General features: G+C 41.0%; 1 protein-coding gene across 1 annotated transcript in view; it reads right to left on the reverse strand.

The window, feature by feature from the left end:
• The window catches only part of SNX30 (sorting nexin family member 30), a 52,659-nt gene that overhangs the window by 9,937 nt on the left and 27,161 nt on the right, over positions 1–15,561 (reverse strand). Inside the window, exons 3-7 of the mRNA XM_023944359.2 lie at positions 15,262–15,372; positions 10,844–11,002; positions 8,452–8,647; positions 7,597–7,796; positions 1,915–2,001 (exon numbers count right to left, since the gene is read on the reverse strand). Coding sequence (XP_023800127.2) covers positions 1,915–2,001; positions 7,597–7,796; positions 8,452–8,647; positions 10,844–11,002; positions 15,262–15,372 — 753 coding nt within the window. The remainder of the gene's footprint in view (positions 1–1,914; positions 2,002–7,596; positions 7,797–8,451; positions 8,648–10,843; positions 11,003–15,261; positions 15,373–15,561) is intronic.

Consider the following 15,561-nt stretch of genomic DNA (forward strand, 5'->3'; position numbering starts at 1 on the left):
ACTCGAGTGTGGGTTAGAAATGGGTGAGAGGCATTTCACCACTGCACTTGTTAGAAACTGAAAGGTTGCAGATTCCACATGAACACCACAATGCTAATGGTAAACAACACCCAACTGTGGTTTCTGGTGTAAGCTTCAGCATTGTGAGCAGTACCTGCTGACAGTGACAGCAGCGCTACAAGCCTTCTGCATTCGTAGGCCACTGAGGTCTAGGCTGATCTCACTGCCAGAGCAATCTAATGGCCTGGTGAGCTCTGTGATGCCAAGCTGAGTATGTGCACAGGAGGCCCAGAATGCCTTCCAGGGAGAGATTATCAAGTAGTGATACACTTTTCTTTCAAGATCTAAACAAAGGCCTTTGTTCTCTTAAGGTTTCGTTTAGGGTCTTTTTACATCATTTCTACCGAATCAGCAAACATGCCTCAAGGAAAGCAAATGCCATTCCACAAAATGACCCTCTGCCTGCTTTTAGTTTCCAGCAAGTTACAGCCAGGAGACCTCGCTGAATATAAGATATGCTGCTAAGCACAGCTCTGAGCTATTACATCTTACAGGTAATGATACATCCTCTGGCTGGAAAGGTTCTGAAAACCCCAGAGACAGTATTTTGTGAACACACAAGAAGTTCTACACAGTTTGTTCAAATTCATCTTGTAAATGACACAAACTACTTATGTTACAAAAAGGTACGAGGAGTTGCCAAAAAATATGCTGATACTCAGGAGAGGAGACTGAAGTACTCAAAAAAATCTCAAGATTTAAATGCTGCACTTTACGCAACAATCCCACTGAGATATAAGATCCAAAGGCCTTTTAACAGGTGCAAGATTAGCAAAATTCATTAATTCCACTGTATCAATATCTTGGTAAAATCTGGTGGCCAAAATACCTAAAAACTGGCTTGCTGGATATGTTAGACTTAATTCCCTCCATCCTAGATACAACTGTTAGAACCTGTTTACACAAAACTACATGGAGGAAGTAGAGTGCATACCAGCCAGCAGAGGGGCAGGCAGTAGACCCAAATAAAAGAGCTTTTCTGATAAACACCTCGTACACCACTATTTGTAGCTCTCTATAGACAAAAGATCACAAAAACACTTTTGTATTTCTATGCTCTTGTCCTCTTCAGCTTCTTAGATTCAAATATTATCTGAACCTACTGTAGAATAAACCTTATTGTACAGCAGTCACAATACTGAAAAGTCATCCATTAATTATTAACACAAATATAGGGGAAACCAAAAACTCCAAGCAGAGGAAGGGAACAAACCCTGTTGCCATGATCAGTTATAGCTGGAGTGATTTAAGAAAAGGCTCTTGCACTCTGCTTCCTGCAAGCAGGTGGCAGCAAAAGTACGTCAGTTCACAGCTTTGCTTCTGCACGGTGCCAAGACAAAAACCTGTCATCCTGTGACATGTGCCATCGCTGTTCAGCATCAGACAGGTAAAGCTCTCTAGCAGAAAGGGCAAAATAAGGAGTTTTCCACAGCCAAAACCAGTGTTCTGCAACAACACAGTGTTAGGGATAGGACCCTAACTCAGCTAACTGGCATACTGCTGAGTCACCAGGGACTGTTCTACCACTGCTTTGTTAGCTGGCACTGAACAGTCTGACTGATTGCTGGCTGGTTTTGAAGTGTTACAGAGTCACACTGAACTCTGTTCACCTGCTCTGGCCATGTGAGAGATCAGTAGTACAGAAGTTGCTAGACAACTTACATATATTCATACTTGGGTCTTTATTTCACACCAACTTGCCAACAACAAATTTCTGTTCTGCCAGAAACTGCTTATACCAGATCCAGAAAAAAAGTAAGAAAAAGAAGTTCTGCTTCTCCATTCTTCTTCTACGTTACTTCAGGAAGTAACGTAAGCGCAAACTGTTTTTGTAGAGTAATTTTAAGTGCTAACCTTTGGACGGTCTTCTCTTTTCAAGGCTACTGCTTCCAGTTTTGCTTCATACTCCGCTTGAACTTGGTCTCTCTTCTTCAACACATTCTATGGGCAAGAGAAAAGAGAGCTGTGAAATTATCTGCTTGTTCCTTCCCCCAGCCCACAAAGAACTCAAATGAAGTGATACATCTTCAGTGCCAAATAAGCCCAAAGTCAGACTTCCAGATTTACTTTGTCCTATTTTACAGCATTTACGGAGTCAGCTTTTAATAAAGAACAGCACTTGCTCTCCATCAGCTGGCAGGGACAGATAAAATTAAACATCTGGACAAGCTTGAGGCATGCCAGATATAAGCTGTCATGAAACCATCAATATAACCCTGACTAAGTAAATTTAATTTATCAGTTGACCTATTACTACCATGAAAATGATATAAACATCATCAAATCTGACAAGGACTAATGTAAAGTTTCTGATATCCTCAAGCAGCAGACAGACAACAGCATTGGGTAAGAGACAGGAAGACCACCACAGAAGGTATTACAGCTCCCTTTTCACTTGCAAAGACTCTTCAGAATCCTTTAAAGCAAGCTATCAGGTTCTGGTATTAGAGCAAAAGGAAGCCTTTATTTTAGATCAGTCTTGGGTGGGGGGAGGGTGGTTCTTTATTGTTTTTATTTTTAAAAAATATGAAAAGGACAATTTGAATAATGAAAAGCATTGGACTGCCTGAGAGAGCTCCTCAAGCAGTAAACATTTTCTTGACAAGAGTGTTTTCAAGACAGAGAGCAAAATATGCCCCTTCAGCTTGTACTATATCCACACAGAATTTCACTAAGGTTATACTACAGCCTTGCAGTTTAAAAACAACAACAGGAATTAGTCTGAGAATGACTTACTAAAAAATAAAGTTTTGTGTCTGGAAGAGCGCGCAACTTATTACTTCAGGTTTCACAAAGAAACAACTAGTATTTTTTAATTACTCTATTGATGAAAAGTTATTATTAAAAATGCTCAGAGGGAAGTCAGACAACACTCACTGTAAATTTGAAATTCTCTTGCAGCTAATTTGGCTTTTGGTCTTCCCTTCTGCCACCTAGAAGGAATTGTCCCATTAGGACACAAAGTGGAAACCAGTCATTTTAAGAGGTCCAGACAAGGCTAGTTACATAGGACTAGTCATGTGCACTGCTCCCTAGAGAAATGTAGTTTCAAAAGAACAGCTCCTCAGAGCTCTAACAGCCAGCCTAGATCTAATTAAGAGCAATTAAGGACATACAAATCCTGTATCTACTAATCATCATCATCCCCCTCCTCCTTCTTAAGCAATGAGAAGGTCACCAATACAGCTGCCCTAGAGTAGGGATTTTGCCATCAACAGTCTTATAAACTTCAACCCACAATAAATGGGAATGGCACCCCATCTACAAAGCTACTATTAGATAAGGCAATAAAACGAGGTCAAACCTGAAGAACTCACCTTCAGCATCTCAACTCTCCCTTTTGTTTCAAAAGGGATGCAGAAACATGTCACTCGTTGTGTTTGCATGAAAAACCAAAACAATGCCCCTTCTTTTTGGAATCTACACAACTATGTGGGATGGCCTTTAAGTGATTGAGGTTACCAATGCAACAAAAGCCTGAGAGATTTAATAGGTACTTCTATTGCCTCTTGAACCTGAGTCAACTGAAATTTCTTCTGTGAAAAATAACTGCCTCAAGCAATTGCATTTTGTCTTTAAAAGCCTGGAGTTAGGGCAGGAAGCTGAATCTCTATCAGGAGTAGCCAATGATTAACAGTTATTGGCATATTGGATGACTTAATTCCCCTTAAGGGCTCAAGTCCACCTACTGTGGACCATTAACAATGAGCTTGAAGTTTTAAGTATCCAGTAATGGCCGACATGCAGGTGATAAAAAAAGTCCTGCTTCCCTTTCACTTGTCCCATTATTTTCCTCTGGCACCTCCAGGCAACCTCCTCTGTTCTAGATCAATGCCTCAGTGCTCAAATTATGAAAAGCTCTGCATCAAGTATCCTCAAAATTATCACAGACCATGTAATACTAGTTAAAGCTTCACTTGGAGAGAAAAAAGCAGTTTAAAAAAGCCAAACTCCAAACTGAAAAAAACCTCAACCAACACACTTCAGTTATTTCAGGTCAGAACTAAACTAGTGGTGTCTGAACATGAAAGACAGCCTAGTTTCAGCAGGTCCTTCATAATTTTTTATTTAGTTGAAACATGCCACCTTGGTCTATACAGAGCTTCCGGAATTTGCCATCTGCCTCCTATCTCAAAATTTCAATTTCAATCCTATTTGTACACCACATAGCTTCCTACTGTGACTAATTATCTCAAGAGGATCTCTAGTTCATGCCCTTAAAGACACAGTTACCTGTGTGGTGCTTGTTTTAAACATGTGTTAAAAGTTATGTCCAAGAACACCCCTGGGGATCACATCATATGATAAACCTTTCTAGCAATGTTGGGTAAACAGAAGTCATATAACATCCTAATATCTGCACTGAATCATGTATAGCAGTTGCTGTCCTCTGCACATGCCTCCCAGGGCAACACCAGTGTATGTCAGCTAATGTGGCACCACATGTTTGCTGACAAGGGCCTTGATGCTACCATGAACATCACCTTGCCATGTAGTAGAAACCATAGAATACCAGGCTGGAAGAGACCTCAAGAATTATCTCATCCTACCCTTCTTGGCAAAAGCATGGTCTAGACAAGATGGATCAGCACACTGTCCAGCTGGATTTTAAATGTGTCCAGTGTTGGGGAATCCACCGTTTCCCTGGGAACATCATTCCAAAGGTTGATCATTCTCATTGTGAAAATTCTCCTCTTGTGTTCAAAGAAAATGTCCCCAAGAGTAATTTGCACTGATTTTCCCTGTTTTCCCATGGGTCTCCTTGTGAAAAGGGAACTTTCATTATATTTGTAGTCAATCCTTAAATACTGGCAGATGGTGACAGGATTTTTCCTAAGCCTTCTTCCTCAAGGTTGAACATACCAAGCTCTCTCAGCCTTTCCTCATATAGCAGGCTTCTCAGTCTCTTGACCATTTTTGTGGTCCTCTTCCAGACCCTCTTTAGCTTATCCACATCTTTTTGTGTGCAGCAAGAATAAAAACTGAAGACAGCTGTGGCCTAACAAGTGCTGAGCAAAGCGAGTAATTTGGAAAGGGTCTATTCTAGACACTTCCAGAGCACATTTTAACTCAAGGTCACAACACCAGCTTCTGCCCTGTTCTGCAAATCTTTCAAACAAATCCAGAGGCTAGGCTTCCCTCAAATCAGCTAATATTCTGTTCAACCAGAACTACTGTGCTTTGACTCTGTATGTGCAGCTCCCTCAGGCTCTTCCCCTCAGGTACAACTGTGCTCGGGAAGACATCAAGGCCCCTTCATCTCTGAACAGTGACGATAATCTGGAAGTTCTTACTTGAGAGACATTCAGCCAGCTATAGACAGCTCTACAGATCATGTTCCCCTACCTACACCAGAGGTACAGTGTGCAACAAAGAAAGCTAATCAAGGTTACATTGAATTCTTAGTACCTGAGGAGTTACATTCCATCAAGTACCCTGTGCAAAAAATGTGCTCTGAATGACCGAAACAGACCTTCATCTCACAAGCAGTCCTCACAGAAGCTGATGAAGAGGAATCCTCTGCTAGTGAACAGGATGCCCCTTTCAACAGAAAAGTCTCCTGCACTCCAAGTGTGCACTCCTTACTAACCTTAGCTACTTGGTGTTACGGATTCTGCAAGGACAGCTCTGTAGCTGCTCACTTCAGAAACAGAAGCAGGCTGATGTTCTTCTGCTGATGTGCAGAAGAAAACTGCACTTTGTAGAAGCTGAGAGAGTTCAGTTTTGATGTCTGAGAGGGAAGGAAAATAAAAACTGTCTGTCTTGGCTAACGAAAGTTTTTGTTCTTGATTTTCAAATTTTTAGCCTGAGTAAAACTAAAAAGATGCCCAAGCCAGACACTAAAACAGCATAATCTTTTAGAGCACTAGAAAGTCAAGTCAACTCTCTAAAAACTTCAAGCTAAAAAGCAAGGGTTTCTTTAGCTGAAGAAGTACTTTAGACAGTTACGTAACTGTTGGCTTGGAGACAGTGCCATTCTAAAAGGGCTCTAAAAGGCCAAAAGGAAGACTAGGTACAAGTCTGTAAGGCTGCTCTGCCTGTGGTGAGTGGTGATTATCTCCCTAAAGTACCTCTTCAGCTGAAGAAACCCTCGCCTTTTAGCTTAAAAAAAATTCCCTTACTATATTTGTGAAGAGCACCTCTTGCAATTCAGCTTACCCTTTCAGATGCCATTTTTGGTAGGCATTTTTAGCATAAAAAACCAGATGTTCTGAGTTGAAGTATTTAATCACTAGCTTCTCACGCCCTGTTTATTTGTAAACACACTCCATCCACCTCCACTTCCTACAGTCCCAACATCCTGAGACAAGGCTTCCTACAGCTCACTGTGTTCAAGCAATACTTTACTGTTAATAGACCCATAGAGAAAATACACCTCATTCATGCTGGGGTCAAATCCATGGAGACAAAAGAAAAGAATATATGCAGGGAATTAGTGCAAAGACATCTGAGAGTACTTTAACTACACAGATGTACAATTCCTGAAGCTGGGAAAAGACATCTACAAATTTAAATTCTCAGTTTGAGAAGCATAGCATGAGATTAAGATTGAGAAGGACTACCATATTAAGACTAAGTTTACAGCAGGCTATTAGATCTGTAAAGGAGTGCATATGATAGCCTTGTAACAGTTGCTCCAAGTAGAAAGTCTTCAGAAGGAACTTGTCTGTTAGTACTCTATAGCAGGACTGCTATATATATATATATATATATATATATATAACTCTATATATATCTATAGATATAGATATATATGGCACACATACTGTGCCACGGGCACATGGTGAAAAGCCCTGACAGACAAACTGAACTCCATGATAACATTTTTAGTGAAGTCTACTCAGTAGCTCTTTTCCCCTTTCCCTTTAGATGTGATTGATTACCAATACTCCTTAATTTCAAGAGAATAAAACTCACATTAAAATTGCTTTTATTACATCTGTGTAAGCAGTAGAATATCAAGTTCTTAGAAAGATTACAAGTTACAGAATACCATCTTTGAGCAGTTACTTGGTATACAGAACTTAACAACAGACATATCATGCCTAGGGTATGGGGATGACAGAAGAAGCAATTGGACACATGGTTCTAAAACAAGGCACCCAACTCTGCTACATACAAGTGACAGGAACTGCTAATGCTGTAGTTCCAGCTGGACCAGCCAGTGACTCTGCAGTGATGAGCTGAACCACAACTGGCTTCAATTCAAACAAAGATTCTAGGCAGACACAGGATGTCTCCTATAGAGTACCACCTGCCACACCAATGAAGGGACAACTCTGCAACATGTTGTGTATGCCCTACAATACTGAGCCTAGCTTGTCTGAAGAGCAGAGCAGACAGATAATGCTACCCATGAAGTACCCTCCTATTAACCATACCTAGCTTTGTTATGGTATGAAAATATCCTCCTACTTAATGTATTATTTACTTCTCCACTTTTCCCACTACCATCATTCCTCAGTGTTAAAAAAGAATGAACTCTCTAATTCTAAACAAAAACAACAGTTCTTTCTGCCACAGGACTCTCTTTACCTTCATTGACTCAGCATACAATATATATTCCCTAAGTACAGGCAGGAAGTCTTCTGTCATGTCCTCACTGAGTTCTTCAAGAGCTGTGCAGCAATTCCCAATACAGGCAGACACTCCTTCCAGCGGCTCTGATAGCTCCACCTCCAGCCCTCCCCAGGTCGAATAAACAGGTCCATATTCTCGTAGTTCCACCAAGTATTCTACAAGAAGCAGATGCAAAAATAGATAAACAGAGTAAAAGCAATGCACAAAGATGTGCAAACACAAAATAGGAGAAATTATGCATCAATTTTGAATAACATTAATCCCCACAGGGAGTCAAGACCTGTGTTGCATTAGCTTCTTAATAGACAGAGCTCTTTGGCTGCACAGGTGACAGGTTCAAGTTGCTTCTTTTTTAACTTACCATTCCTACAGACTTCCAATACAAAGACTCCTGCATCTTAGCAGTAGCCAAGGTCAGTTTTTTAAACATTCATAAAACTTAACTCTACTAAGACAGACCTGTAAAGCTTGTCTTGGTCTAGGAATTCCATCTGTACTCCTCCAGGTGGAATCTACAGGTTCTTTCACCTTCCAAAAGTCTTTAAAAAAATTACACCAGTAAGACAGTAGGCTGGTATAAAACGTTCAACTTCAAAAAAATGTTTGAAAAGTTGAGCTAGTATCAGATACTGCACTAGGCTTTGGGCCTTTTTAAAATCCTGGAACATTAGATTTTGCATTAGATTTTGTCCTGTGTGTGGCGCATTACAGTCCAGAATCATCAACACAAATTGTATTGATAATGCTATCCAGAATAAGACACAGAGCATTCAGACTGAACTACTATGATGGAACACCTTGTGTCCTTACCCAACTGTTCCTTGATGATTCGTTGTGCTATTCTGTCAATGGTACCAAGCTTTAGAGAGAATGTGTCTAGATAATCCCCAATGGCTGCAAACTCCAGTGGCCGACTTCTTAATTTGTAGCCTCCTGTAACGTATTTGACAGATTCCCCCATCTTTGACAGCAAAGCCATTCCCTGCTTTTTGTAGGCATTAAGATCCTAGGAAATAAAACAAACAAACAAACAAACAGACCAAAAACCCAACCAAAACAAAAGAGAATATGTTTAGGAATACTCACTTATGTGTTTAAATATTAATACAATGAAGGATACTTTCCAGTCAGGATCAAATCTTATGAAAGCAAGATTACATGCAATATGCAGCCTTGAACAAAGGCTTGCTTTCAACAAGCTGAACATCTGAGCACAGCTTCAAGGCTACATGGAGGTAAACTATCCAGGAGAATAGCAAGAAGTATATCAGAAAACACTAAGTAGACCAAGTTTGCATGTGGCCGTACTTTCCCATGTCCCTGTACTCTTACCAGGGAAGCAGGCTTGCTAATGGCTCTGGTCCTACCTCCACATCATTCATCTACACATACTTCCAAGTCACAGCTACAATACCAGTATTAACCAGGCGCAACAGCTGGCTCTGATGACCTACTACAGAGCTACATATTGCACACCTATTTGGTAAGCAGCCTCCTCACTCCAGTTCTGTGGTCAAACAGGAGCCAGGTGAAGACTGCATGCGGAAAAAAAGCAGCGTGGGCAGACCAGCAGAACTTCTCTGCAAGAGAGACTGTAGCTCAGGCTGGATCAGACACATCCATGTTGCCTCCACAGAAAGTGTAAACTTCCTTCGCACTCCTTTACACATTTGCATAAACCAACTTTCAGATAAACTGTGCTAACAAGACTGCTTGCCTACAATTTTCAGGGGATTTCACCTTAACAGTATGTCAGAACAGTACACCATGGTTTTAGTCAGCCAAAACGCTGACAATTTTTCATTTTACTTCTTCCAGCAGAGGTCAGTATTCAACATCTCAAAACAGGCTCAGGAGCTGTAGCTTAGTTATCCTATAGAGCCTGAGGAAGAGATGTATTCAAACCAAGCAGGCCTGCAGAGACCAAGAATTCAGACATATTATTAAAGACTAGGTTACAAGCTTAAGTGTTCTTCAGAAAAAAACCAAAAAAATAGCAGCCATCTTCAAAACACGTACTGTGGTATTCCTTCCAAGTACTGCACGTAAGTCAAATGTAAGTCTGATTAAGAAAATCTGACATCTTAAAAGCTACTATAATTTTCAATTATGTTTGCGTTTAAATGCAGTTTTGTTTTCCACATGTCCTAGCACACTGAACTGACACCTCACTGCTCCACTAGACCAAGTTCAAACATTAGAGACAGTCAGCAGAACAGGTGTCTGTCCTTTCCCCTTACCTCCCAGGATGCTCTGTAATCTCAAGGCAAACTGCTCCTAAAGCAGAGGATGAAGCCCTTGACATTCATTTCACAGGGGTGGGAGAACACAAATAAAGCAGCTAAGAAAGCTGCATCATGCTTGGAGAGATAAAAGAGGAACAGAGCTATATGACATTTAGTGTGCTAAACAAATTCTGCATTTCTGTCTTATTTCAGTGGTTAATTCACCACGGAGGGGAAATAAAAGAACACTGGAGATTGATTATTAACAGCAAGCAGAGCATGAACCTGAAGGGAGCTTAAACATCACATTTAAGCTCGAGCAATGTGACTTTGGAAAGGCATGCTTTTACAGCACTTCTCACCTATCTGGTAAAACCCAAGCATAGCTGCAGGTCCTCCTAGTCTTATTTGAAATGCAGTTCTAAAGAAAGCCAAAGAAAATTGCACCATTCCTGCATGAGTCATGAAAAAGACAAGCATGAAATTGTTTGCTGAGAACAAATAAGAATGAGGCCTCCATGCTTAGTTTTGAGGGTATCAAGTACAAGCAGTATAAAAAGCACAGGCAATACAAAACGTCAAGAAATTCGCAAGCTTTTGTGCAAGGGAGACACAAAAGCTTTTCTCTTCCTCTCTCCCTTCCTTCCTACCCAAAAGAGGATTTTAAAGTCTACAGTTTTCTGAATTTTTATTCCCTCTTGCATAATATGAGTATGTTCTAGGCTACAAAATAAGCAGGCCTGGATAATTCAATTTATCCATCTGTAGAGAGGATTCCTCTTCCCTTCAAGTACAGCGAACCCTTACTGTTGTCACACACAAGGGTCTGTCACACACAATAGTCAGAGTTCCCAACAACCCTCTGGTATTTTAGAATAAGCTCTGATCTGAACATGTAGTTTTGTTAATGCCTTTTTACCCTCATTTCAGAAGGGATTGCACATGTCAACAATTGCATTTGAAAGTTACTGGCTTACCTTAGCTGTGAGAAAGACATTGAAGTGCTCATTAAAAGACAGCACTGGGTGATCAGTTATTCTCTTCAAGAACTTGTCTAATGCTTTCCTCCTTGTCTCCACAAACTCTTCCGAAAAGCGATCAACAACACCCTTCACCACAAATTTTTCAGGAAGAGGCTATCAGAGATAAGCAAACAATACAAGATTCAAAAGACCAAAAACTTGTTTCTGTTACTTGGAACAAACAAAGCAATCAAACTCCAGTCTTAACAGGAACTGAAACATTGTGTTTGCTAACAGGAACCATGCATCAGATGGGATGCAAGCTGTGCTCAGAATTATTCTTCAGCTGGTCTGGCTTAAAGCTAGCCATTCTACTGAGTGGCTTCAGCTGAGAGTCACAACAGGGAAATCAGACATTACCCACACTAAGTACATGTAGCATAGCTTAGATTGTTCTCCCTACTGCTATCCGTGCTCAAGATCCAGCTCTAAAGAGATGCCACAAGAGGTGCATGCTATTTATAACAGAAGCGCGTGCAAACACACACCCACACACACCCTGCCAGCATTGAAGCAAGGCTGCCCAGTCTCAGGAAACTCAGAAAAATTGACAATTCAACTTACTCCCCACACACCCTCTCTGAACAATTTAGAGCTTTTGAACAGGGCCTTCCTGTAAAAGGCTGACAAGCCTCAGTGAGAATACTGAGCAAAAACAAATCAGGGACTTGACACAGCAAATGGCTGGACCCTTTCTGAAGTATGAGCACACCTGGTTATCTATCACAGCTGACTTTCCTGAGTATGTTTCTGTAAGTGACAAAGGCCTGATGATACATCCACTTTTACATCTTATTATTTTGAGTCCATCAGTTCATCCCTGCAGTTCACCACCACATGTAAAAGCCCAGACTGTCTCCAGACTTCCTAGTTATACAGTCCCCCCGTTACACTTGGATTACAACTCTGAAGTACCACTTAGGATGGAAGATAACTTTTTAAGCTGAAGCATGGTTAGTTTCAGCTTTACCAGTAGATCTGCTTTTTTTTCTGTCCAGACAGCAGGGACTTCAAGATTAATACCGGTTTTAAAATTGTGCTTTGCATTTCATCCTTGTGAACCAGTCCATCCAGACAATCTTCTTACAGTTAAGCTAGCAATGACAACCATTTTCACACAATTCATGAATCAGGATTCTCCTCTGCAAAGAGTCTGTCATCTAAAATGTATGTCAAAAATAATTAAAGAAAAAAAATCTATACATATTGCTTTCCCACCATACCCAAGCTGATGTGGGTTGTACACAAAGACTGTATCTCCCAGAAAAGCACAGCCAGCATGACTTAGCTGCAACACAGCTACATTTTAACCACTGCATTTGGTTCTTACAATTTAAGACTTACCTTATTATGCTTAGCATTCAAATCAGTCAGTCATTCTAGTTAAACCAGAGTAAGGAACACTATCATTAGACTTCTTCAGAAGTGTAATGACTTGTGCATTAGTCTTCAGGGAGGAAGATACTCTTTTCCTTTGCTTTGTAAACTTTAGCTGGGGCCCTAGGAAGTCACTACCTCAGCACCATATGCAGAAGGAAAAGAAACAAGTTTAAAGAAAAAAAAAAAAAAAAGAGGGAAAGGAAGACTAGTCTAAAGAACCCTAGTTCAAACAATCACATGCACACTGGCACTGAGTAATCACTCCAGTTTGAGCATTTGAAGAATGCACCTCTATTACAAAGACTTCTGCTATTTAACCTGGTTTCAACTACAGCAGTAGGTACATTCCTTTCCATTTTAGGTCTCTGGAGGTTCATCTTAAGTAATCAATACACACAGCTAGCAACTAATATCTTGCTTTAACTGTCTGTTAATTATCTATCTTATAGTCTTCCATCTTAACAATTTACTTTTCCCACTGAGATATGTGAGCAGTGTTCACTGCCACCAGAACTGGCTTCAGGTATCCAAACATTACCATCCAAGGACAAGAACCTTGGCTGTGCTAGGTTTACCTGTCTAGTCTAGAGACAGAGATGAGATCAGTTTTACTGTTTTTTGAAAGAAAATATTACAATGTCTCAGATATTTTAAAAAGAAGTAACTATCAGTAACTGAAGAAATGAAGAGGAAGGAACACACACTGAGCTTAAAACTGAGCTTAGTTTTGGGTCCTAAGTGTAGGCTGTCATGACACAATGAACTGAGAAGACACATCATTTGCTACAGGAAGATTTTAGGCAGAATCACCATACTGAGATTAGGAAAACAACTCCCTTTTGATAATTTGTCATAATGGAAGGCTTACAGGGATTGCAGCACCTATAATTACAAATACAGTTAGTCTTAGATTATCTTGAAATATCTTTTCAGAATACACTTGAGTCAGTGTATCTGAAACTGCCATTAGCTTCTATATCTCATCAATTTCTAGACAATAAATACATTAAACATTCAGCAGTCTCCCCACTATAACCTGCATGAAGGAGATTAATAGGATTGCTAACTTGTTCATAAACAGATAAAATAGGGCAGCACATCCTTTTATCTCCAGAATTTCTAGAAGAAAGGCACCTAAGATACTGGCTTGTTGTGCAGCCTGTTCCATGTTCAGTATTACAGCTACTCATGCTACGTTTGCTGTTCTGTGTGCAACTAATTCCTGGTCAGAGCAAAGCAGCTTGATTCCCTGGCTGTGACTCACCTTCTGCTACTTGACTATTATTTACAGCCTTGCAGGCTTCAGGGAGAACGGTAGAACAGGCAGGCTCGTTAGTGTACTCAAGAATCTGCAGAAACTTAACTGGGATTGTTCCAGCTGTTCAGAGAATGGGGTGTGAGAAAACATGTATGTATGGGCATTTAACACATGCCTCCACCTTCCACTCTCAAACTCACTGTCTTTCTTTTCCCTGCTGTTCACTAAACATATTTGCTGCCAGTTAGTGGTGTCACATGATTTCGTGAAGTACTTCTTATCTCTGAGACACTCAGCTATTATTCCACTTGAGGCAAGTCCCAGCATAATTAAGGATTTAAAAAGCACTCAACCACAGAGAAACCTAACAATAGGAGGGAGGGAGGGAGGGAGGGAGGGAGGGAGGGAGGGAGGGAGGGAGGGAGGGAGGGAGGGAGGGAGGGAGGGAGGGAGGGAGGGAGGGAGGGAGGGAGGGAGGGAGGGAGGGAGGGAGGGAGGGAGGGAGGGAGGGAGGGAGGGAGGGAGGGAGGGAGGGAGGGAGGGAGGGAGGGAGGGAGGGAGGGAGGGAGGGAGGGAAGAGAAACTTCCACTCCATCACCCATCCCAGACAGGCAAGCTAAAGTATGCTAGTAGTGTTGCTATTTCCTAGCAGTTCAATTCCTGCAGGCTTTTTAAATGGCTCTGTTCAAAAGGGCTGAAGGTGGTCATCTCACAGATTCTCTACCTATTCACATGAAAAACATATAAGGTAGTACTAACCTACTCACATCAAATAAGGTGGTCAGATCACCAGTTTCAGCAACAAGGGGTGCAGTAGTTTAGCTAATCTTAGTAGGTAAACTTCTACCTACTGAAGGCATGCAATAGCTACCAAGACAGAGGCTGAGACTTCCAAGTGTGTGCTATTACATGTCAGTGCTATTAAGTGTTAGCACAAATAGTTTTAAATTACTCTGTAAAACCAGCTCAAAAGGCCATCTTGAAAACCGAAACTAGAACCTGAAGTTTCTGTGGCTTTTCATAATCCCCAGCTGTCGCTCTATTGGGAACGGTAAGAAGAACGACATAGACTCTCTTGTGGAGTCAAACTGGAGAATTTCTTTCGGTTTATTACCTCAGGGGTTTTTTTATAGACCGATACATGAAAGTACAGAAAAGAAAACTCTTACTGGTTAGTAAACTAACACATCACCATCATTGGTCAGTGGGGTTCACCACCCCTTGACCTTCTTTTGCAAGAAAACAAGGAACAGACAAACAGCACCTGCAAGGCTGTTTTCTATCTCTAAGGATTGTTTTAATTCCTCTTTATGGTTTCCAAGGCCACTTTCTCAGGTGAGACTGAGAAAGTTATGTGGCCTGCAATTTCCACAGGCACTATGCTGCCTGCTTCAGAGTTAGCATCCATACCCAGATGCTCTGAAACACAGATGTAATAACTGAGCAAACAAATGAAATGTATTCTATTTATGTCACAGCTACTGTAGTCAGCACACATACTGCACTGCAGGAGGCTCGCCTCTGAGGTGACAAAGCTCAGAAAATTCTAAGCTTTCTAACTAGTCAGGAATGGGAAGCTCTTTCCACTCCACTATAAGACAATGAAGTACCATATTTAAGTACTCAAAGAGAATGAAGTATTGTTTTTTAAATCTAGACACGTATCATCCAAATATTACCCTTGGAAGACAGATGCACAACTGTCCTTAACAGCAGATTCTTGCTTACTACCTACGGGAATAAGATGCGTTGGCTGAGACTCTTCCAGCTTGTTTCTCAACCAGTCAAAGTCTTGGTACCGCCGACGGACAGAATACTCTGGCAAATCAAACTCTGCTCGTGTGGTCTGGAAAAGAAAAAGATATACTCAGTGTGAACCAATGCCTGCCACTTCAGAGCTTAGCAGCAAATGGAGTACAGCCATCCCTGGCAAGGGTGAAGAGAGACAAGCCTTGCAGGGTTGGTCTTAATCCCCAAAATTGTGCAGCCAGCATGAGAGAAAGATCATCTGGCCTTTCAAGCAGTGGAAAAGCAG

Source organism: Cyanistes caeruleus, chromosome Z (genome assembly GCF_971803275.1).
Source record: "Cyanistes caeruleus chromosome Z, bCyaCae1.hap1.1, whole genome shotgun sequence".
In the NCBI taxonomy this organism is placed as follows: domain Eukaryota; kingdom Metazoa; phylum Chordata; class Aves; order Passeriformes; family Paridae; genus Cyanistes; species Cyanistes caeruleus.